This window comes from Lepisosteus oculatus, chromosome 23, assembly GCF_040954835.1.
Source record: "Lepisosteus oculatus isolate fLepOcu1 chromosome 23, fLepOcu1.hap2, whole genome shotgun sequence".
Lineage (NCBI taxonomy): Eukaryota > Metazoa > Chordata > Actinopteri > Semionotiformes > Lepisosteidae > Lepisosteus > Lepisosteus oculatus.
The window spans coordinates 5,039,217-5,060,461 of NC_090718.1; the positions used below are offsets into that span (position 1 = coordinate 5,039,217).

Below are 21,245 nucleotides of genomic sequence, written 5' to 3' on the forward strand. Positions count from 1 at the left end.
GGCGGTATGGTCAAGCCTGAGAACGCACAGCTCCTTTGCTCGAGACGGTCCTTGGGGGCCAGCGGCGAACTTCGTCGTCCCACTTGGGGTCAGGGCTTGAACAACAGATGGGGCTTTTAAAAACAGGGGGATTCTAAAATCTGCTGCGTGACTTTAAAAAAAAAAAAGAACAGTTCAAATACTCTGCCGTTGTCAGATTTCTAGTGTCTATTTGCAGACTTATCAGAAACAAAGGGAAAAAAAATAAACACCGACAACAGTTGAGAGTTACTTCTACATTCGAATTTTATTGATTTCAGTTGTTCTTCTATTAAAAACAAGGTCCTATGCAAAACGAAAAACAGCGCTGTCCTTCATTCCCAGGAAACTCACCATCCTAAATCTTCCCTCACTGTCGGCTCTAAACACAAGGAGTAAAAGTGTCCGAAGCACACTCAACGGTTTACAGAAGGGATACTGCTTTATCATGGGAAAAGCCTTCCTAGCAGAGACAAACACTTCCTTGAAACTCCCACCCCAGTCCACTAACTCCGTGTCACCCGCCTGGACGCTGCTGTCCTGGCCTCACGTCGAGCAGGACCACAGGCCCGACAGGAAGGGCAATTCCAGAGATTCCGAGAAGGTGGATCAGAACCCAGGAATGGGTCGCCTGACTGGTCCGGCAGCTCGCACGCGTTAGACACCCCTTCAGGCCCTGCCATTTTAAAAGCATCCACGTGTCGAGCCTAAGAATGGGACACCCTGCCTAAAAAAAAACATTTATCATTATTCTCCGACCGCCAAAGAATTCATTCTGCGTCTCTCGCCACGAATTCCTAACATACATAAAAACTGAACATACCTGTACTTCCTTTCCTACACGTAAGACAAACAAGATGAGCCCTTTTCCAAGAAAAGCACTCCTCTACCAGAATCAGAGCAATGCCGTCTTGCAGTCACACGACAGGTTTCATCACCTACATGTTTTCAAATATGAAGGTGGAAGCTGATGAAGTTAAAGCAGTTTAAATCATCATTTAAAAAAAAAAAAATACTCATGCATTAGCAAATTAACACAAAAAAATTATGAAGCTAGCTAGAGCTAGCGAACTTGTACCATCACATTTGTAAACAATGCTTATATACCCTTGCCTTCCATGTCCATTGAAATCTGAACAAAACAACATGGAAAAGCACAGAATATAGATTGAACAATGCACACGTCTTAAAAACAAAATCTCAAAATTTATAGGTCACTGTTAAATCATTGCACAGACCAGTCACGCTTGACATAAATCAAAACGCGTTTTCACATCTCTATTTATTCTTTAAAATTAAATCCAAGAAAAACCGCTCTGCTCTTTGGAAGTGTAACAGAAGCCCCCGGAATGGTACACTGGCCTCAGATTGTTCCCTATTTCCCAGAGACATAAGGAGAGGTGACACAGGAAAGATGGAGCTCGGTGATGTCCACGTCCAGGCGTCCATCATGATCCGAGAGCTGCTGAAACCTGCCGTTCGACTGTCCCGATCGGAGACCCTCTGCGTGGGGCGGGGGAAGGGGCCGAAATCCATCCGTTCTCAAAGCCCGAAACCAATCCCCAACGTCAGCAAGGATTCCATTCCGCAAGTCTTTACAGAATCCCGATTTCCCCACAAGTTCTGAAGCAACTTCCTCGCAGCCATGGTGTGAACACGACGAGACGGTTTCAGAACTTTCTCATCCAGTCGAACGGTTTCATTTACTTATCTCCTGAAGGGCCATCCTCCCATCCGAACGACTCCCAGATGCGGCACTAAAAATGTACGGTCCAGTAAATTAAACATTGGACAGAGAGTAAAGTTACCTTTATAGAATTAATACTGTGCTGCTCAGTCATTAAAAGACACGGACTGTTGTGAGAAAGTGAGACGGAGGGTTCGATACATGTTCGTTGTGTGCTGAGCAGAAACCTTCTAGGATTGATCATTTCAATACGGGGCCTTTGGGAGGTAAAAAAACTGTTACGCCGGATATAAACCACGTAATTTCCCACGTCTGGTGAAATTCCCGACGTGACACCCTACGTCCGGTCAAACTCCTGGTATGGCGAGACCCGGGGAGAGGTTGAAAGTGAGTACCTGAAGGGGTTTCTAGTTTAAGCCGGACCTCAGCTACAGAGCCCACCTACTGTAGGTAAAGCAACTCCTCGCTGTGAATTCTTGTTGAGCTCGACGAATTTATGCAAAGTGCATAGTAGCCTATGAAGGACGCAGACACGCAGACACGCAGACACGCAGACACGCAGACACGCAGACACGCAGACACGCAGACACGCAGACACGCAGACACGCAGACACGCAGACACGCAGACACGCAGACACGCAGACACGCAGACACGCAGACAGCCTTGCGGAGACCCTAAGCGCTGTGGCAGTGCATGTGCTTGCGGAGGCCCCAGCCCTGGGTGAACTTCTTCCCGCAGACGGTGCAGACGAAAGGGGTGACCCCCGTGTGCAGGCGCATGTGGATCTGCAGCCCCCCGCACTCCTTGAAGTCCTTGCCGCACTCGTTGCAGTGGTAGGGCTTGATGCCCGTGTGGATGCGCTGGTGGACCTTCAGGGAGTTGACGTGCCCGAAGCGCCGCCCGCACTCGCTGCAGCTGTAGGGGGTCTCGCCCGTGTGCACCTGCGTGTGCGTCCGCAGCGCGCCCCGGGCCATGAAGGTCTTCCCGCACTCCGTGCACTGGAAGGGCCTCTCGCCGGTGTGCAGGCGCTGGTGCACGACCAGGCTGCCCCTGCGGGTGAAGCTCTTGCCGCACTGGGTGCACAGGAAGGCCTTCTGCTCCTGGCGGGTGCACTTGTGCACCTTGAGGAAGTGCTGCAGGGCGAAGGACTTGCCGCAGTGCTTGCAGGTGTAGTTCTTGGCCTCGTGCTGGCCCATGTGGGCCCGCAGGTCGGCCGCCCCGCCGAACACGCTCCCACACTCCAGGCAGCTGAAGGTGCCCTGGGACCTGTGCATGCGCTGGTGGGTGCGCAGGTGGGACAGCTGCTTGAAGCGCTTGCGGCAGCGCCGGCACTCGAAGGGGGTCTCCTCGGAGTGGGCCTGCCGGTGGCAGGTGAGGTACTGCTTCCGGGCGAAGCTCTTCCCGCAGACCTCGCAGCTGAAGCTGGCCGGGGGGGGCGTGGGCTCGGCCTGGCCGCCGGCTGCGGGCGGCGGCGGGGTGGGTGCCGACGCGTCCCGGGCGGCCGCCGGAGGGCAAGCAGCCGGAGACGCGGCGGCCTCGCGGCTCTCGGGCCTCTGCTCCTGCCTCCCCCTCCTGTTGCAGCTCGGACTGCCCGCGGGCGCCCCCCCGCCGCCGCCGGCACGCGGGCCACCCCCCTTCGCCCTCGCTGCTGCCGGAGCTGCTGGGAGAAACAAACCGAGATTTACCTCCGACGCTCCTAGACCAAGACACCACCGGATCACTTCGCCTGTGTGGTTATCCCCTGGTGGGATGTTTCAGATGCGCAAACATTCACCAGGAGGACTACAACCATTTGAGGCTGGAATTTAATAATAATAATAATAATAATAATAATAATAATAATAATAACAACATCACTTTATTAACCCTTTACAATTTCTTGCATTAGGAATTTGTCTTTTCGCAGACCCCAGCTTACTCTCCGTGAGACACACAGACAGGGAGAGAAGCTGGGGGTCAGAGCACAGGGTCTGCCATTGTACAGCGCCTCTGGGGCAGCTGGGGTTAAGGGCCTCACTCAGGGGCCCAAGGGAGTAGGATTCCTCTGCCGGCCGCGGGATTTGAACTGGCAACCTTCCAGCCACAGGCGCAGATCCTGAGCCTCGCTATTTGTCTCGCTAGATGAAAACACAATAGCTGAGCAGACAAGAACAGCTACCCCACGAAACTAAGCCTTCTGACTCGTCTAGTGTTACCAGTGCCTTACTGGCCAGCCTTCCGCAGGTAGAAAACCCGGCGAGTGTCAGACTCCCAGCGGGGAGCTCTGCGGACTTACGGCTTCTCCTCGAGTTCTGTCTCGGTTGCTTCCTCTCCTGCCTCTTCCTCCGCCTCGTGCCCTTCGGCCAGCCGCGCCTCTCCTTCGCCGCCGTCCCCCGGCGGGGGGCCTCCGGCGCGTCCTGCTGCTGCTGCTCGCCCGGGGCGGCCCCTCCCTGCTCCTGCAGGTCCCCAGCCTCCGCCGTCCCCTCCTGCGCCTGGCCTTCAGGCGGGGGACCTCTGTCCGGCTGTCCAGGCGGCTCCTGCGACGCGGCCCCTTCCTGCCCGCCGCCGCCGCCTGGGGGCGGGTGCTGCGCCCCCCCCGCGGGCCTGCTGTCGCCCTTCTCCTGGCCGGGCCCCGCGGGCTCCTCCTCTTTGACCTGCACGGCGCCCGGCTGGGGGAGCACCCTGACGAAGCTGACCGAATGGAGCTCGGTGATGTCCACGTCCAGACTCTCCAGCTTGAGCCCGTCTTGCCCGGCGCCGTCCGCGCCCTGGGGGAAGAGCGTCACGGCCAGCTCCGAATCCTCCTGCTTGACGCGGGCCGGATCGGAACCGGCCCGAGCCCCCTTAGCCTGGCGACGGCCTGCTCCCAGCGGTGCAGGCTCCCGGCGAACGGCCGCGTGACTGGCCTCACCCCTCGGCGAGGACACCCCAGACACCCCAGGGGCGTCCTGCAGCGCTGGCGAGATCTCCATCTGGGCACGGTCGGGAAGATTATCAGGCCTCGCCTTTTCTGCGCCTGGGGTACAGCGAGAAGGACAGAAAACCCCCATGAAGTCTCATTCATGTTCACGTAGCAATGAAGTCACATTGCCCTCCTACCCCTGTCCCCAAGTCCGAGACAAGAGCTTAGTGTAGGCATCATACTTTTCAATAGGACAAGCAATAGGTTTATTCCGTGCTGAAAAGAGAAGACGGAAAACACAACGTTTTGGCTGTGAAGCCTTCTTCAGATGTGAGAAAGACAGGGCAGACAGCAAAGATTAAACAGCACAGGAGAACAGAAGATGGGAGAGGGGGAGAGGCAGAGAGGCCACTCAGGAACAGCTTCTGTTCGCCTGTGCTCTTTAACCTTCGCTGTCTGCCCTGTCTCTCTCACACCTGAAGAAGCCTCCACAGCCGAAACGTTGCGTTTTCTCTCTTCAGCCTGGAATAAACCTATTACTTGTTCCTTTGCAGCCTACGCATGCTGACGCAGCTCCCCACCTGAACTACATCATTTCCAACAACCTTACACTGCCATTCCTTCCCGTCCCCAAAAAAGATGAAACATGAGAGACTCATAAGATTCAGCCTCGCAGAACAGGAAGGGCTACAAAAATAGGGGAGCCCACTTGACTATTCACTCAGCAGGGCAGCAGGTCAATGGATCTACAGCTTCTTGAAGGAGCCCAGAATCAGAACCCTGGCCACCTGGTTGAGACGCCTGCTTGATCCCCTTGGCATTGCTCGACGAAGGGTTCCCTATTCTCAGTCCTATATGAATTCCCTTTTAGCTCCTGAATTGGATCCCATATCCTCGTTTCACTACCGAGTGCAAAAGTCCCCTGGGATGACCTTCAGCACGTTTCTCATGCACTTAGCTCAAACTGCCTCTTGTCCAGACCAGGTTCCTTTAACCTGCCAGTGCACAACAGCCCCTCCCCGCAAACCAGGAACTAACTCGCTGTTCTCCGAGCTCTGTGTAAGAGAGAATTTCCCTTCCCTGGCATGGAGACCAAACCCAGCTCTTAACAGAGGCCTTACAGAAGCACTGGAAACGCCAGGCACAGCGCAGAATTAAAAACCTGAAGCTTCCTTATGCCACAGGAGAGCGCTCATTTTGCCTCTCTCAAATGCCTTGACCTGAGAAAGCCAGAAATCGGTTCAAAGGCAGACAGCTGGGGAGCCCAAAACTGCTATACGCGTGGATATGCAATAAAATGAAACTGACTGATCTGGCATTAAAATTCTGCCATCGCAGGGGTTTAAAGGCCTTTCAAAGAGCGAACTGTCAATAATGGCAGGATGGCTGTATGGATTAGAAAAGCTTGTGCTTTAGATACAAAGCCGGAATTTCTCTCAACAAACTCTGAGCAAGTGACAGATTCCACTGAAAGAACCAGCACTGACAGGAAGTTTTTCTTCCCCTTTTTCGGTGGGATTACGTCAAGGGGATCTTTTATAGCGTGCGCATGGGGGGGGGGGGTGAGGACCTGGCACGTGTGCCCCTTCAAGCTGGCGGGATGCTGGTGACATCACACCAAGCTCCACCGTGAGCCAAACCAGATGCAGCCTGGGCTACCGCTAGAGACATTCTGAACAGCTCGACACCAGCAGAGAGGCGAGACAACCCGGCCTTTGGTCACAAAACAGCACGCCGCCAACCAGCTGGGTGTCAGAAGAGCCGCACCCGGTGGGAATTTCCAGACCACGCCGACCCCCGACAGCTGGAGATCTCGCCTTGGGAAACAGGGACATCACACCGGAGCCACCCAGCCATTAATACAGCAGGTGCAGTATCTCTCAAACACAGCAGGGGGCTGTACAGCCTGACCAGGCTGCAAAGGAACAAGTAAAGGTTTATTCCACGCTGAAGAAGGCTCCAGAAACGTTGCGTCTCCTTTCAGCATGGAACCTCTACTTGCAGCGTCTTTTACACTGAAACGTCCAAGTGGGAAGCCTTTGACTGATCTCCTTTTTGCCTTTGACAAAACTCGTTTTAAAAAGACTACAAATACACCTTTTCAAAAAAAGACCATGTCCCCTTTCTCTCTCCTTCTTTAAAGAAACCGTATATATAAAAAAAAACATAAGAATGCCCTCCTTACTCCTAGGGCACCAGGATTATATTTTATTATTCCGACTGCATCGGTTTCAACCCGGCAGGACACGAACACCACACTCCTCACCCTCCACCACGGCGTCCATCCTCTCCAGCCCGCAGATGCAGGAGGTGTCGCTGCTCACGCTGTCGCTCAGGCGGAAGAACAACTCCTCGTGGTCGCGGGCCACCTCCTCGGGCACCAAGACCAGCGGGCACTGGAACTTCTTGTGGATTTCCTGCATCGGGTCTCCCTTGGGCCGGCCGGCTGCGCCGCGGGGAGAGGCCGCCCCCTCGGGGGCCTTGGGCCGGCCGGCCGAGGCGTCCAGCTGCTCCCGCAGCCGCTCGATCTCCCGCTCGCGCTCGGACAGCCGGCGGCGCACGAGGCGGGAGATGTCGGTCACCAGGGCGTCGACGGCGGACCTCAAGGCGCGCTGCACGGCCAGGGCCAGCTCGTCCTCCAGGGTCGCCTCGGGGCCCCCGGTGTCCATCTTCGGGTCAAAGGGTCAGCCCGTCCGGCTGCCGGGGGCAGAAACGGCGCTTTCAGAGACGGACGGGCCCTTATCGCATGCTTACTCAAACCGACAAAAACTGAACTACCGTTTAAGCTCACGTCCTAACTCGGCCTTTAAAACAGCTTATTCCCGCGACGAAGACCAATTCCAGCCGAGCCGAGCGAGTTGCACACAAAGCACTGGCACCGCGGCAGCCAGCTCATGTGTTACAGAGTAAAGACCATCGGGTTTCCGGCGTGCAGACAAAAGCTCCGTCTCTCCCCCCCAGCCAACACGGCTGCCGAAGAGCTTCTCCGCACGCCAGGGAAACGGAATTATTGCCAACATGCCCGGCTGGCGCGACTCGGTTAACCCTGAAACTTTTTTTAAAAAACTCAGGCGTGCTGGCAGGCTGCGCGACGAGCCCACGGTTTGCCGATGACCCTCCTGCCGAAATACACGAACAACGGTTTAACGCCACGCACTCGCAGTTACATAGGTCATCTTCCATCCAATACCCACCGGTTGCTCGACAGCCCGTTTTTAACCCAAAGTCCAAATATCTCAAACTCAGACCCACACGCCGCCGTTACCTCCATCACAGGATCAAACTGGACATTTTTCCTCGCTGCCCCCAGCGCAACATGCTGGAGTTTCAAAGAAGAGGCACACTGTAGCTCGTCATCTCTTCTACAGCCGCCCCTACTGGAAGTGGAGGTCTTATTGCATGTTGATTTTTTAAAAAGCGACCAGTGTTCTCCACTCCGATGTAGCCCCAGTATGCGGTACAGTGATATGGATACCAAGGATACGATTATCTTCTAGCACGGCACACAAATGGTGACCAACCTCCTCTCTTCAACTACACCATTGTAGTAGTTGACCCGAGCTGTCCAGCCCCGATCCTGCAGGGCTGGTGAAGTGAGCTCAGATTTTCTAGGTCTAGCTTTTTAAAGAATGCTAAATACATTTTGGGGCATTTGTTTTTTTATCTTTATACGATAAAAAGGTCAGTTTCTCTTCTCTGGGTTTTGAAAGAAAGGACAGAGACCCAAGCCAGAATGAGTAAAGATGTCTTTTACTTACTACAGACTAGCGAAAACTAATACCAGACACTTTTTCCCTACGAGGTCTCCTAGCCCCGTGAAGTTGACCTCCCACAAACAGCACTAACGAATGCGGTGGGTTTCATCGTTTGTGCTGTTGAAAATAGCGTTTGTGCCGCTTTCATTCGCGAGATATAGCGCCTTAGTTTCCCGGGGGTGTGATGCCCCCCTACAACGACGCTGGAGACCCAAACCGGTCTGAATTTTTAGTGCTGCTTTCGTTGCCAAGATACAGATCCTTATTTTGGGGGAGAAATCACATGATCAGGTACAACGAGCTGGGAAGTTCAGGCACCGAATTACTGGATTCTGGGATAACGATGTTTGCAATTTTGTTTCTCTGCTCGTGTCGGGAGCTTTTGCATTTAATACTAATATTTTCTGTGCGGTTGAGTGGGCGGAAACATTAAATTTTGTCTCCGATATCATACTTTCATCAGAAAAGTTGCCATTTCAGCCGTATTGACCTATGAACCTGTTCATATTAAAGCAAAAGAGAAAACTTCACCTGATGGGGAGGTTTTTAACTGCGTTTAACTGTGTGCCCTTTCGGTTTCTGGACTGGTTACTTCAGCTGGACTCGGATCTAACTCTTTTGAGATCTGCAGCGGGATTAGGAGTTATAGCTACACACGTGTAAGTGTTTTAGGAGGAGAGGGAAACTCACTGCCCATTTGCATCAAAGGGGATCTTTAGCCTCCCTCAACATCAGGCCATCCAAGCCCAGTGTGGAATTTAGCCAGGACACCAGGGTTAAAACCCCAGCTCTCACAAACACTGCTGGTGCACTGAATTACTGCAATGCACAGGATAGAGCGCCCTCTGCTGGTCTAATACTTGCAGCCTCAACCCTCAAGTATTGACAGGACAACGGGTGACCAGCCCTGGTCCTGGAGGGTCAGTCTTATCTGCAGGTTTTCAGGTCAAGTTCCAGACATTGACGTAGTTCAATCAGTCCAGTTTAAACAGTAATGGGCTCGTTTAGATTAAAAGCCGAACTGGAATGAAAACCTGTGAACACGCCAGCCCCCGGATCCGACCCGGATCAGGATCAACGTTGCTTATCTTCCGAGATCCGGCCAGGTGTCAATGCTGCTGTCGAATGCGATTCAGTCTTGATTGAAGGCAGCATCTCCACAGCAACTTCACACCGACCAGCCACAGCGCTCTCTCACACAACCTCCTCCGTCTCCGCAACGCCTTTAATCAAGCGCGGCTCCGATTGGTCGGATTGCTCGGGGAGGTGTGGCAGACGGCCAATCGCAGGAGGCGATCGCTGGCTTGTCGTGACGCTATTGGCTCAGCGTCTCTCACGGTCTTCACGGGACCTAGTACACGTGACGAAGGTCTGGGTTCTGATTGGCTCTAACGAGTCTGGGGGCAGTCGTAAGCCTGCACATCTGTTTTGCCAAGGAAAAAAAATACCTATAGAAAATTAGCTCGTAAATAGCTCGCCCGTGCCACGGGTACTGTATATCTCCTACCTCATAGTTTGTGGGGTTGTTTTTCATTTTTTGAGCCAGTATGGAGCTAATGCGTGGTTCAACCTGCGTGCATGTAGGAGGTTGAGGAGCTGAAGGTAACAGGAGTTCCGCCGGAAACCAAGACCGTAAATGTTGGGAATGTAGTGTACAGTTACAGTAATCGTTTACATGCACCCTAACTTGCACACATGTAAAACAAATAGCGTGAGAGCAACGTGAAGCAAACACTACTGCGAGCATCTGGAAACAGTAACACAATAGACGCTTAGCCAAAACAGAGATACGAAGAGCTGTGGAAAAGTATTTATCTTGCAGCTCTGACGTGCAGTAGGAACGAAACCTCTTTTTTAAAGGGCTTGGTTTACAATGAGCGTTTATCGCTGATGAAATGCATTATCGAAAACAACTGCTATGGTTTGTTATTGCAAAATGTTCCCCAGGAGCAGTGACGGTAAAATGTGGAAGAATAACGGTGCAGTATAAAAAGATTAATCATTAAATTCTTGACGGAACTTAGAAACCTAGGGGTTACTTCTGAACCCGTGTGCTCTTCTGAAGCCCATAGTCCGTCGCATCACTCCAGGGATATATTAACTGTACTCGGGTAAGATGCTTGCTCATGTCTGTTGCCGAAATATTGATACATGCGTTTATTTCAGCAAGATAAAACTGCTATAACCCCAGGAGTTAGAGTGCACGTTATATTGCAGAAGGTCGTTTCAAAAAGCATGTGTACTGGTCAAGGTGGCTCAATTTGCACTGTACTGGTCAGTGTTGTGCAGCTGCCTGAACCTGTGCTGTATTGGTCAGTTGTGCAGGTGGCTCAGTCTGTGCTGTATTGGTCAGTGTTGTAAGGTGGCTGAGTCTGTGCTGTACTGGTCAGTGTTGTAAGGTGGCTCAGTCTGTGCTGTACTGGTCAGTGTTGTGCAGGTGTTGCAGAATGCCCAGATGCTCCTGCTGAGGTGCTGAGGATGGAAACCGTTCACATCAAAGAGGAGGCCACGGAATTGGAATGTTCCATCACGGCAGAAGGGGAAACCAAGCTCCCGTCTGCAGGTGTAGCAGAGAAGGGCCCAAGTCTGCAGGAGCAGAACACCCCTCCAGGTGGACCCATCCCCGTGAAAGAGGAACCCCTTCACCCAGAGCTCGACAGCATCGCAAACAGCATCTCGGAACTGGGCTCGGTCCAGATCATCGAGGATGGACCTGACTGGCAGCGCAGCAAGACCATCCCGGCTGCAGGCAGGACTTGTGAGTACCGATCTTGGTGTGCCAAAAAAAAAAAGTTAGCAGTGGTTTGCAAAACAACCATGCGCTGATGCTTTTACATCTGATTTTCTAAAGGTTTACAAACATCTGTCTAGATCCTCGCGAGGTGACCTTTCACCCCGAAAGGGCATGTTTTGTGAAAGGTGCGTTTTCTAACAGTCAGCAATGTCAGTTTTTACCAGCCACTTCTGAAAGTCTTTTAACAATAGATTGGTAGGCACCGACGGGGCAGCTGTAAGTGACCCATCCAGCAATGTAAGGAGTTTCCAGGAGGTACCCGTTGCCCTCTCCCTGCACATCAAGTCGAGATCCAGAGGCAGCACTGTTCCTTGCGGGTTGGGTCGGGTAGTTTAGGATGTGCTCACCCTCAGTGACCCACCTCTCTCTCTCTCTCTCTCCCGGCCTATCTGCTGCCGGGAAGTGTCCTTCCCCTGTCCGCACTGCGAGGTCTCCTTCACCGGGGAGCAGTACCTGCAGGGCCACGTGAAGAACAAGCACAGGGAGGAGTACCTGAAAGCTCTGCGCTCCTCCGCCATGAAGAACGCGTCCTCGCAAGCGCGAGGGCCGCCGCCGCCTCCCCGAGCCCCCCTGGGCGCCCCCGCGGTGGCGGTCTCGCACCACTGCGGCGTGTGCTGGCAGAGCTTCGACCGGCTGGACAGCCTGAGGCGGCACGAGCGGGGCCACACGGCGTGGGTGGGGCCGGGGGCGGAGTCAAGGGCGGGACCAGGAGCGAGACCAGGGGCGGGGCCAGGAGCTGGGCAAGGGGCGGGGCCGGGGGAAACGGCAGGACTGGGGGCGGGGCCGCACAGCTGCGGCCAGTGCGGGAAATCGTTCCGGGACTCAGAGAAGCTGGAGACGCACCGGCGGACCCACTCCGGGGAGACGCCGTACCGCTGCGCGGACTGCGGCAAGGGCTTCAGCCAGCTGGGGAACCTGAAGATCCACGGGCGCATCCACACGGGCGAGCGGCCCTACCGCTGCGCGCAGTGCCCCAAGAGCTTCCGCTACCTGGAGTCGCTGAAGCAGCACGGCAGGAGCCACAGCGGGGAGACGCCCTTCGCCTGCGGCCACTGCGGCCGCAGCTTCAGCCTGCTGGGCAACCTGAAGAAGCACCAGCGCATCCACACGGGCGAGAGCCCCTACAGCTGCGCCCAGTGCGGCCGCAGCTTCAACCAGGTGCAGAACCTGAAGAAGCACCAGCAGGTGCACTCGGGGCAGAGCCCGTTCGCCTGCCCGCACTGCGGCAAGAGCTTCAACCAGTCGGGCAACCTGAAGGCCCACCTGCGCACCCACACGGGCGAGGCGCCCTACGTCTGCGGGGAGTGCGGCCGCAGCTTCAGCCAGTCGGGCAACCTGAAGACGCACCAGCGCACGCACACGGGCGAGGCGCCCTACGTCTGCGCCCACTGCGGGAGGGGCTTCAAGGACTCGGGGAAGCTGAAGCGCCACCAGCTGGTCCACACGGGGGAGACGCCCTACCCCTGCCCCGACTGCGGGAAGAGCTTCAGCCAGATGGGCAACCTGAAGACGCACCAGCGCACCCACAAGGGCGACGGCTGATGGCGGCCAGGCCGGTGGCTGTGGAAAAGCAGCGACTTGCGAGACAAGGGGGTTGCTGGTTCAAATCCTCAGGCTGTGCCACGGATTCACTCTGTCACAGCGAGCAGGCATTGAGCCCCCTCCCGCGCTCCATCCTGAGGACGCTTCAAACCAAGGTCCTGCTCTCTGTGCCAAATCACCCTCCCCTGGTCTCTGCAAGTCACGTCAGATAAAGATATTCAATAAGCCATTATTTCCTGTCAGAAGGACTTCAAGAACATCTATAGATGAATTTACAGATGGGAGATGATTGTATGAGACTGACAATTCCTTTATAAACTGATGCTCCACAAGATCAGATATCTGTATATTGTTCTCAGCGTATGACTCTTATCCTGCGTTATTTCAAATGCATGTGTGAATGTGGAGACTTTCCTAGCTTGGGAAGGCCTCTCTTCCTGTAGAAGCCCCCTTTCAGGTGAACAGATCCTTTTTACATACAATGTGCTACTTAGTTATATACCAAGACATGCTCTAACTTTAAGATCACATTTGTCACTTTGCATTTCCATAGCTCTAACACTAATGTGAACAAGGCTTGAAAAAAACTAGATCTACAGTCACCCACAGCCCATTGCTCAGATGGCACACAGTCCTGTGTATTGGGTCATATAACCAGAGAATGGCCTGGTCCATCACCTGTCATGCTTATCAAAGACTGCATCCATCCAGCAGCTGGTTTCCACCACGGGGCAGAGATATGGGTTTAAACATGTCGTTCAGTGAGAGGACGTACCAGCCGGGGAAGCCGTCCAGCCTGTGTTACACAGAGGGCTTTTGGAGAGACTAGCCATTGATGTCAAACCAGGGCTAACCGCATAGACTCTTGTGCGCAATTCCACAGCTTTGAAAGACTGAAATTGCACAGCTGCAGGATGATTCCCCCTGCTGCATCCAGGCACAGCTGGAAAATACACTACAGCATTTAAAGTAAATGGATTCAAGTAGCAGAAATCACACAAAGTGTGCTATTGCCTGGTTGGCTAGTTGAGAAAGAGCTTTGGTTTGCTCAAGTTGGAGTCATGAGCTGACACCCATGTTAATTTATCCACAGTTCTACACTACAGTTCCTGAACCATTTCCAGAAACTGGAAAAGAAAACAGGAACACCTGACTCTCACTGTCCTAAAAAAGACTCACCCTGCCGGTCCTGGGTGAACAGCCAGTTCAATTAACACTGCGCATAGAAAAAAGGACTGTCACACCCAGATTCAAATGTAATCACAGTAGAACAGAGTTGGGCATTAAAACAGACACATGACAACCCTCCTTAGATCTATAGAAAGTGCTCTTGTGGCTGCAGGTAGCGTTACAGAGCTTTTGGAGAGGCCAGTCACTGAAGGTCAAACCAGGGTTGACTTCATCAATTCACAGCACAATTCCACAGCTGTAGAGGACAAGTCACTTCCAGCAGCTGTGTGGTCAGATTTCCACCACTACACTTACACTACAGCATAATAGCATAATCACAGCAATAAGAGTTACAGACTCAGCATAGCTGGACCCCAGTGGACTGCAGATAAAGTTACAGGGGTTTGAACCCAGACTGCTCTCCTTGTAGCACAAAGTACCAAATTAGTAATACCATATCAGTTCAGATTCAGTTAGACTCTTCATTTCACTTGTAATCCATCAATAAAGAGAGATTTGTGGGTGAAGGTATTTTATATTACAAAGCCTCACTATTTAAATAGAAAAATTGGAAAGGAATATTTGAAGTGGTTGCTTTAAAGCCCATTATTGTGGATGTGTGAGCTGCTGTGTTTCCCTTTTCAATATGTTTAATACTGTGTTTTTAAATCACCAAATAAAACATTGCTGTTGTATTGGATGTGTGTTATTGCACAGGGCTGTGAGCTTTAAATTATTTTGGGGTTTTAAATAGTCATCATCGATATGTTGTCATTACTACTGCACTCACTGGGCTGACCTGAAGTATTGTGAAATGGTGTTAAGACACATTTGTGCCTTGTTTTCACAATGAGTCCCACTGTGCAAATCCAGATGTATCACATCTTCTCCGTGTCTTAAAGAGGAACAAGTAAAGGTTTACTCCATGCTGAAAAGAGAAGAAAGAAACACAAAGCTTTGGCTGTGGAGCCCTGTTCAGGTGTGCTGCTGCAGCTACCTACCTGAATGTCTTAGCCAGGTTTTCTCTCACTCCAGCTGGAGAGGACTGACGGTTTGGCTGGATCTGGCTGCAGGAGGGGTCCTGCTGTGAGGTCAGTGGGGTCAGACCTGTCCAGGGTCCGTCTGTCTGGGTGGAGGCAGGGATTCCTGGAGCATCACCTGGCAGTAGCCTGTTCTCACCACAAGGGCAGCGGTGTGAGTGTTTGTGCCAGGTCAGCAATAGACGGGGGTCTGTCTTTCCTCAGGACGGTCTTTAATTATGAACCAAACCCCAGGTGTCGACAGGTAAGGTGGTATTTTCTCCAAAACAGTTAACAGAATTATTTTCCCTCATTGTAAAGAAAGTACATTCCATTAAATATCATTCAAAGGCGCTGGGACTGAGGAACCCCACCAGTATTCTACTAAATAAACACTTCAGAGACTTTTCGGTTTTTCTGCAAATATATATACATTTTATTTTTCTGCAAAACCAAATGTCTTCGGTATCGTTCACCAGTACATACAAAGAACACCAGGAAACACACAATGTGACGTTGTCTGTGTACAAACAGCGCAGGGCTCAGCGACAGTGGGACAGGGGCGTCCTCCGCCTGTCCGACAGCAGGAGCCCTTGACGCCGAGAGCAGGGAGGAATCAGACCCTCTGGATACTCCGGGGGCCTGGAGAAACAGCTCAGGCCCGCGAGGAGCTGCACAGCGGGCTCTGTTTAAACAGAGGGCCAACAGTTACCTCTGTGTGTCCAGCAGAGCTAAATGCCTCGAGCCACAGCTGAAATGAGACTGTCTGAGCTGCCCTGGCTTGTCTCTCTGGCTGCTCTGCTGGCCCAGAGACTCCAACGTTCGGCTCAGCTGAGGTTCTGCCTGATGTCCTCCAGCAGGGCGCTCAGCTGGCTGGCGAAGTCCTCCTGCAGGGAGCCCGGGGCGCGCAGAGAGGGCAGCGCCGGGACCCCAGCCTGGCTCAGCTCCCGGAGCTGCGTCTCCACCTCCGCGCCAAAGTCCCGGGCCTGCGCGGAGGAGTCCTGACAGAACCGGGCCACGCTGTGGGAGAGCCGGTCCCGGACGGGCTGGGCCGCGACCAGGAGCTGGCCCACCTGCTCCCGCAGACGCCCGGCCCGGCCCCGCAGGCCGGCCCCGAGCCCGTCCGCGCCCCCGAGCAGCCGCGCCGCCGCGTCCTGCACGCGCCGCCACAGCTCGGCCTCGCCAGAGGGGGGCGCCAGGCTCTCCCTGAGCTCCGCCACGGCCCTGGCCGTCTGCGCCTTGAACTCCTCCAGGTAGGGCTCCAGTCTCCGAGTGCTGTCATCCAGGGCTTGACCCACGCGCTGCAGGACCTCCTGGTGGGGGCTGCTCGGCTGGGCCGCATGGCCCGGGCTCTCCAGCTCCTGGATGTAGGCGTGGAGGTGCCCGCAGAGCTCCTGGGCGTTGCTGCTGACCGCGGCCCGGAGCCCCTGGGCGTAGGGGCCCAGCCGGTCCTGGATCTGGGCCAGCTGCAGCCGGGCCTCCTGGGTGTAGGGCGAGAGCTTCTCGCGCAGCTCCTGCAGCTCCCTGAGCAGGCGGGCCCGCAGCCTCTCGGAGTCCAGGCGCGGCTTGAGTTGCAGGGGGCCGTGCTGGGGGTCCGCGTAGAGGTCAGCGCTCTCCAGGCGGCTCTTCCACAGCCCGCTGCAGGAGGCACAGACACAGCACACCCAGCTCAGCCACTGGGACAGGCCTCCACCGGCCAGCACAGCGCGGTGCAAGCAGGCTGTTCCTCATCAGGCTGAGAACCTGCTTACCTTTCCACCATCAGACTGACAACTTAGCTATCTTTCCACCTTCAGACTGAGAATTTAACTGTCTTCCCACCATCAGACTGAGAACTTAACTATCTTTCCACCTTCAGACTGAGAACTTAACTATCTTTTCACCATCAGACAGAATTTTAAGTGTCTTTCCACCATCAGGTGAAAGTCTGATGAGGTCTTTCCTCATCAGACTGAGAACTTAACTGTCTTTCCAACATCAGGTGAAAGTCTGATGAGGTCTTTCCTCATCAGACTGAGAACTTAACTGTCTTCCCACCATCAGACTGACAACTTAACTATCTTTTCACCATCAGACAGAATTTTAAGTGTCTTTCCACCATCAGGTGAAAGTGTGATGAGGTCTTTCCTCATCAGACTGAGAACTTAACTGTCTTTCCAACATCAGGTGAAAGTCTGATGAGGTCTTTCCTCATCAGACTGAGAACTTAACTGTCTTCCCACCATCAGACTGACAACTTAACTATCTTTTCACCATCAGTCCAAGAATTGAATTGTTTTTCACCATTAGACTAAGGAAAAGAAAAGAGACACAACGCTCCAGCTGTGGAGCCTTCCTCAGGTGTGACTCCTTCCAGCAGGGAATAAACCTTCCCCTGTTCCCTTGCTGCCTACCCCTGCTGACGCAGCTCCCCGCCTGACCTTCTCTAACGCCCTCTCTGTAGACCCAGGTTTCTGGGGTTAGACGTGAATCCCCTTTCGCCTGAAAATTAATTTCTTATCTCGTTGCTGACCTGAAGCCCATGCATGAGGTGACAGCCTGTAACACAAAAGCTGGTCGTCCGGGCAGATGCACCTACTTGTCTTCCTTGGACGGCCTGTCCTGCGGGGTCTTGTCATTGACGTGATTGGCCATGTGGCTCAGGTAGTCCCAGACCCCTGCCCTGGCGCCTGTGCCGGAGTCCTGGTGAAGTGGGAACGCTGAAGACAAACAAACCACAAGAAGCAACAGTGAGAGGGGCACTGAACCCTGAACTCTTCCACCTGCCAGCACAACTGGGGGGGGCGCAGTGAGGCTGCCTCACCCCGAGTTTTGTTCACCCACACTGCACCCCTGCGTGAGGCACGTTTCAGCGGTGAGGCCCTGGTGTGCTATCCCAGAAGTCCAGGCTATGAAGGTACATCTCATGGACATAAACATCCATGACGATGGGAGAGGCAGTGTCAACACCCAGGGCAGCATTTATTCTGGCTTGGTGCCCGCAGGTGCCAGCGTGCCAACATTAACCAAAGGCACAGGCCCATCCTGCCCCGCTGGCAGCTCTGGACCAGTTCCTCTACCAGGACTCTGGTCTTCAGACCAAGGGGGGATCATGACAGACTCAGACATTTCGGGACTAGGAGCACAAACCTGCCACAAGGGCCAAGGACAGCGCGAGGACGACAGCTTCTAGGTGCATGGTTTCTTGCGCCCTGCAAAAGAAGCACAGAAATGCCGTTATTATTTGACTCACCGTGACAGCTGATCAAGTCCAGTGGACCTCACGACAGGTTCCCAGAACAGGACCATTGCTTCCGGTCAGGATTCTGACTGATTAACCAGCAAGAGCAGGAGGAAAGCAAAATGATACCGGGGAAGTGAGTTATCTAGAGCTGTAGTTTGAGGAAACCCTGCAGCCTATTACTCGTGCAGCCACGACACAGGAGATCTACACACAGGCACCCACACACACACGAGTGCACAGCAGCCCCAGTGCTTTCATCAAGGGCGTCTCGCGAGGACGCTCACCTCATGCCCAGAGCTGTGAGCGGAGACCTGCGAAAGAGAGGATCAGAGGGCGCACAGAGCTCTTACCTTCCAGATCAGCGGGTGTCAGGACCCAGTCTCCTCCCGCTGAGGCTCTTATAGCGGGACCCGCGCTTATCAGCGGCCGGACTGACCCCAGGCCGCTGTAAACAAGCAGCATGTGGAGGGTCACAGCACGGCCCCGCAGAGACGTCACCCATTGTAGTCAACACAGCCAGGTGGTTTCTTCCACTGAACCTTGATCCCTGCTGTCTACTGTACGGCTGCGTGATCCTCGTATCTGGCAAAACAAGACGAAAGTCTCACGTGACGTTACGTCCGTGCAGGGCAAGACTGACTTATCGCGGCGGATTTTGAGTGTAGCTCCTCGGCGCCCGTATCTTCCCAGATTACACAAAGCTCCGAGCCCTGATACTGCAGGACTCTCCCGGGGACTGGGGTGCTGATTTCGTCTCCGCTGTCTGGAACTCGGGTACTTTGTACTTGACCGCGCCGATGAAGTGCATGGTCACACACACACACAGCCTCTTTCGGTCAGATCCGCTGGTGTGTGGTGAAAGCAGGCACCCGCGCTGCAACCTGGAGACCTTTCACCTGTGATAATCAACCACGTCTCAGATTACACGCATCCGGGACAACATTAGCTGAAATTAGGTCATTAGTCACTTTTGTAGAATTTATTGATCCAACGAGCAAGCTATTGAACCGAGTGGTTCACAGAAAGTCCTAGTTGCCAGTTCTGTGACAGGAGATGCTTTTTTGGAGGAACACGGTCTCTTTCTCCTTCTCGGCATGGTCTGAGTGGAGGGAGAAGGGATGTCCTGTCTTCTTGAAGGGGTCCATTTGCCCCTGGTGTGACTGTACCCCCGCCATCCCCCAGCTTCAGTGTCCAGGTTGCCTGAGCCTCTTCACTGTTGGTTCTTATGGAAGAAACTTCTAGGATGTTTGGGCTTCAGTCTGTTTTCATTCTCAGCACCCGAAAAGAGAGAAGCACTGTCAACGTCACGCAAACCCTCAATGGATGAACAGCAGCGGCTCCCATGATCTCAAGGGGCCCTTTACCCGTGCAGTGAAGGACGTGGCTCCTGCAGACAGGGTTACCTGCCCAGGGTTTTGGTACGACGAGAGGGAGAAGACGCTGGGAGCCAGTCTCTGAGCTGCTCCCCTCCGTCAGCAGATCCATAATCAGATCCTGAACACATCCTCGTCTCCTGACTGCCACCTCTGGGAGTTGGAGGAGCAGATCCAGGAGCAATTATTTGCTTGTCAATGTGGCATCTGTGCTGTTAACTAGTACAACCCTTTCCTGTGCTTTCATAATGTGGGGGTGACAATATTCTTTGCTACCCTATCCACTGCAATATAATATTTTGGAAAAAAGGTGGAGTATGTTTGCGCAGACAGATGTTTCCAGACAACAGGGGTTCTGCGTGTCTGCAGTTGTGAGCCCAGGCACTCGGAGACAGGAAGTGGGGGAAAGTTGAAGAGGATGGAGCAATGGAGGCCCGGTTGTGTAATTGACATGACTAATCGGAAGCTGGCCAAAGTCCTTCCAGTCACCAGGCTGAAAAAAAACTCCCCGCGGCCCAGCCAAAGTCCGTGGATTTAGGGCAATAACAGCAAACAGACAAAATAACTCCACTGCTTTAAAACGTAAGCGCCCTGTTATTGGCCTTCTTCTGTTTACTTTTTTGAAAGTGTCTTCCCGATACTTCAGTACCTCTTTTTAAGGTTTTTGGGGGAAATGTAGAACAGTCCAGACTTTTAATGGCTAAGGTTTTCTGTAGTGAAGAACATCTACTGTGTTTCTGGGAGATAGAAATTATATTCCGTGCAGCCTTGTGTAGAAAATGATGTGGACAAAAGGGTTCTACACATTCCGCTGACGAAGAACAAGGCACTTTAATTGATTATGTTCTTACTGTATGTTCAGAAACTACACAAAGTATTACTTTCTTAAAATGTAGGCACACCAGTTACTTTTTTTTTAAATCCACCTGATTTGTACATCACTGGTTGTGTGCTTTTCACATCTCTCACAATTATGAACACCGCAACCGCACACGGGAGAGACTTCTCCGCCCTAGAGGCACCAATCTACTAACAAGCCACAGGCCTCCGTACTGGAGGACTCAGACTGCAGGAGAGGGGCATCCCTAGCCCACAGCACCACATGCCTGCAAGCGCCAGGAAGGCCACAGGGGGCGCTATGTTGCTGACAAGCTGAGAGGACCCTGGCTGACTAATTGCTCCTGACCTGCTTGTGAAATCCCGGTCACATTCAGCCGGTGACATGACCCAGGTTCGAACCCGTGACACATGGGTTCACCAGAATTGCTTGAGCCACTTGGAAGTGGCTTTATTCTTTATGATTCTTTAATTTGGGAATCCCTACCTCATTCGAGATCTAGAACTCTAAAAAAACGAAAATAACCCTTGGATTGTTTTCCCTGTTGTCTGTAGAACAGCTGGTGCTTCAATTTTTAATCCTCAGCGTTTTTTGTTCGTAACATTGGAGAAGACAGAATTCAAACAGATTTAGCTTTTTCTGATACCTGATTGTTGCCTGCTTCAGTTGTCATAGAGTAAGTACTTTGTAGCCGCACATAATTATCTGATCTCATGGAAAGTTAGAAGGTATTCATTATGAAGAGCAGAAAACATGCTGTTCCAGGTGGCACTGGGCCTGTAAACAGCCTCCCACTGTTAATAGGTAATTCATGCTGTGTGTCTTGTTTGCTCCCTGAGTTCCTGGAGCTGCTATCTCTGCGTGGGCATTGCCAGGGGTGCCCATCTCCCCATCGTGGTGCCCTGACCTCTTCCTCTGCGCTGGGCTCTCTGGGCTCTCGCTCT

The 21,245-nt window shown here is 53.2% G+C and overlaps 3 protein-coding genes across 7 annotated transcripts; 1 reads left to right on the forward strand and 2 right to left on the reverse strand.

The window, feature by feature from the left end:
* Positions 1-260: 260 nt before the first annotated feature.
* On the reverse strand, positions 261-9,538 carry LOC107075668 (zinc finger protein 696-like). 4 transcript variants are annotated; one of them, XM_069183087.1, is made up of 4 exons: positions 9,377-9,538; positions 6,854-7,284; positions 3,982-4,701; positions 261-3,366 (listed from the first exon to the last, which is right to left on the reverse strand). In XM_069183087.1, the coding sequence occupies exons 2-4, from the start codon at positions 7,254-7,256 to the stop codon at positions 2,381-2,383; spliced, it is 2,109 nt and encodes a 702-aa protein (XP_069039188.1). In that variant the 5' UTR covers positions 7,257-7,284; positions 9,377-9,538; the 3' UTR covers positions 261-2,380. The 4 variants fall into 4 exon arrangements, with proteins under 4 accessions (XP_069039188.1, XP_069039187.1, XP_069039186.1 ...); XM_069183086.1 differs by lacking the exon at positions 9,377-9,538 and adding an exon at positions 7,853-8,237; XM_069183085.1 differs by lacking the exon at positions 9,377-9,538 and adding an exon at positions 7,782-8,236.
* A 211-nt stretch (positions 9,539-9,749) lies between these two features.
* LOC102690776 (zinc finger protein 79-like) lies at positions 9,750-14,543 on the forward strand. Its single transcript, XM_006642318.3, has 3 exons — positions 9,750-9,944; positions 10,770-11,100; positions 11,540-14,543. The coding sequence occupies exons 2-3, from the start codon at positions 10,821-10,823 to the stop codon at positions 12,676-12,678; spliced, it is 1,419 nt and encodes a 472-aa protein (XP_006642381.2). The 5' UTR covers positions 9,750-9,944; positions 10,770-10,820; the 3' UTR covers positions 12,679-14,543.
* A 736-nt stretch (positions 14,544-15,279) lies between these two features.
* Positions 15,280-18,918, reverse strand: LOC107075696 (apolipoprotein A-IV). Of its 2 annotated transcripts, none has more exons than XM_069183093.1 (4): positions 18,441-18,918; positions 17,997-18,058; positions 17,446-17,566; positions 15,280-16,505 (listed from the first exon to the last, which is right to left on the reverse strand). In XM_069183093.1, the coding sequence occupies exons 2-4, from the start codon at positions 18,043-18,045 to the stop codon at positions 15,695-15,697; spliced, it is 981 nt and encodes a 326-aa protein (XP_069039194.1). In that variant the 5' UTR covers positions 18,046-18,058; positions 18,441-18,918; the 3' UTR covers positions 15,280-15,694. The 2 variants fall into 2 exon arrangements, with proteins under 2 accessions (XP_069039194.1, XP_069039193.1); XM_069183092.1 differs by lacking the exon at positions 18,441-18,918 and adding an exon at positions 18,375-18,438.
* Positions 18,919-21,245: the final 2,327 nt, after the last annotated feature.

What these genes read in the sequence shown, in the direction of transcription:
- LOC107075668 (XM_069183087.1), bottom strand. Translation starts at nt 7,256, where the DNA reads ATGGACACCGGGGGCCCCGAGGCGACCCTGGAGGACGAGCTGGCCCTG. An exon ending in GATGGACGCCGTGGTGGAGG is followed by an intron (nt 4,702 to 6,853) that starts GTGAGGAGTGTG and finishes GCTGTACCCCAG; the next exon opens with GCGCAGAAAAGGCGAGGCCT. An exon ending in ACAGAACTCGAGGAGAAGCC is followed by an intron (nt 3,367 to 3,981) that starts GTAAGTCCGCAG and finishes TGTTTCTCCCAG; the next exon opens with CAGCTCCGGCAGCAGCGAGG.
- LOC102690776 (XM_006642318.3), top strand. Translation starts at nt 10,821, where the DNA reads ATGGAAACCGTTCACATCAAAGAGGAGGCCACGGAATTGGAATGTTCC. An exon ending in CCCGGCTGCAGGCAGGACTT is followed by an intron (nt 11,101 to 11,539) that starts GTGAGTACCGAT and finishes GCTGCCGGGAAG; the next exon opens with TGTCCTTCCCCTGTCCGCAC.
- LOC107075696 (XM_069183092.1), bottom strand. An exon ending in GTCCTTGGCCCTTGTGGCAG is followed by an intron (nt 17,567 to 17,996) that starts GTTTGTGCTCCT and finishes GTTTGTCTTCAG; the next exon opens with CGTTCCCACTTCACCAGGAC. An exon ending in AGGCCGTCCAAGGAAGACAA is followed by an intron (nt 16,506 to 17,445) that starts GTAGGTGCATCT and finishes TGCCTCCTGCAG; the next exon opens with CGGGCTGTGGAAGAGCCGCC.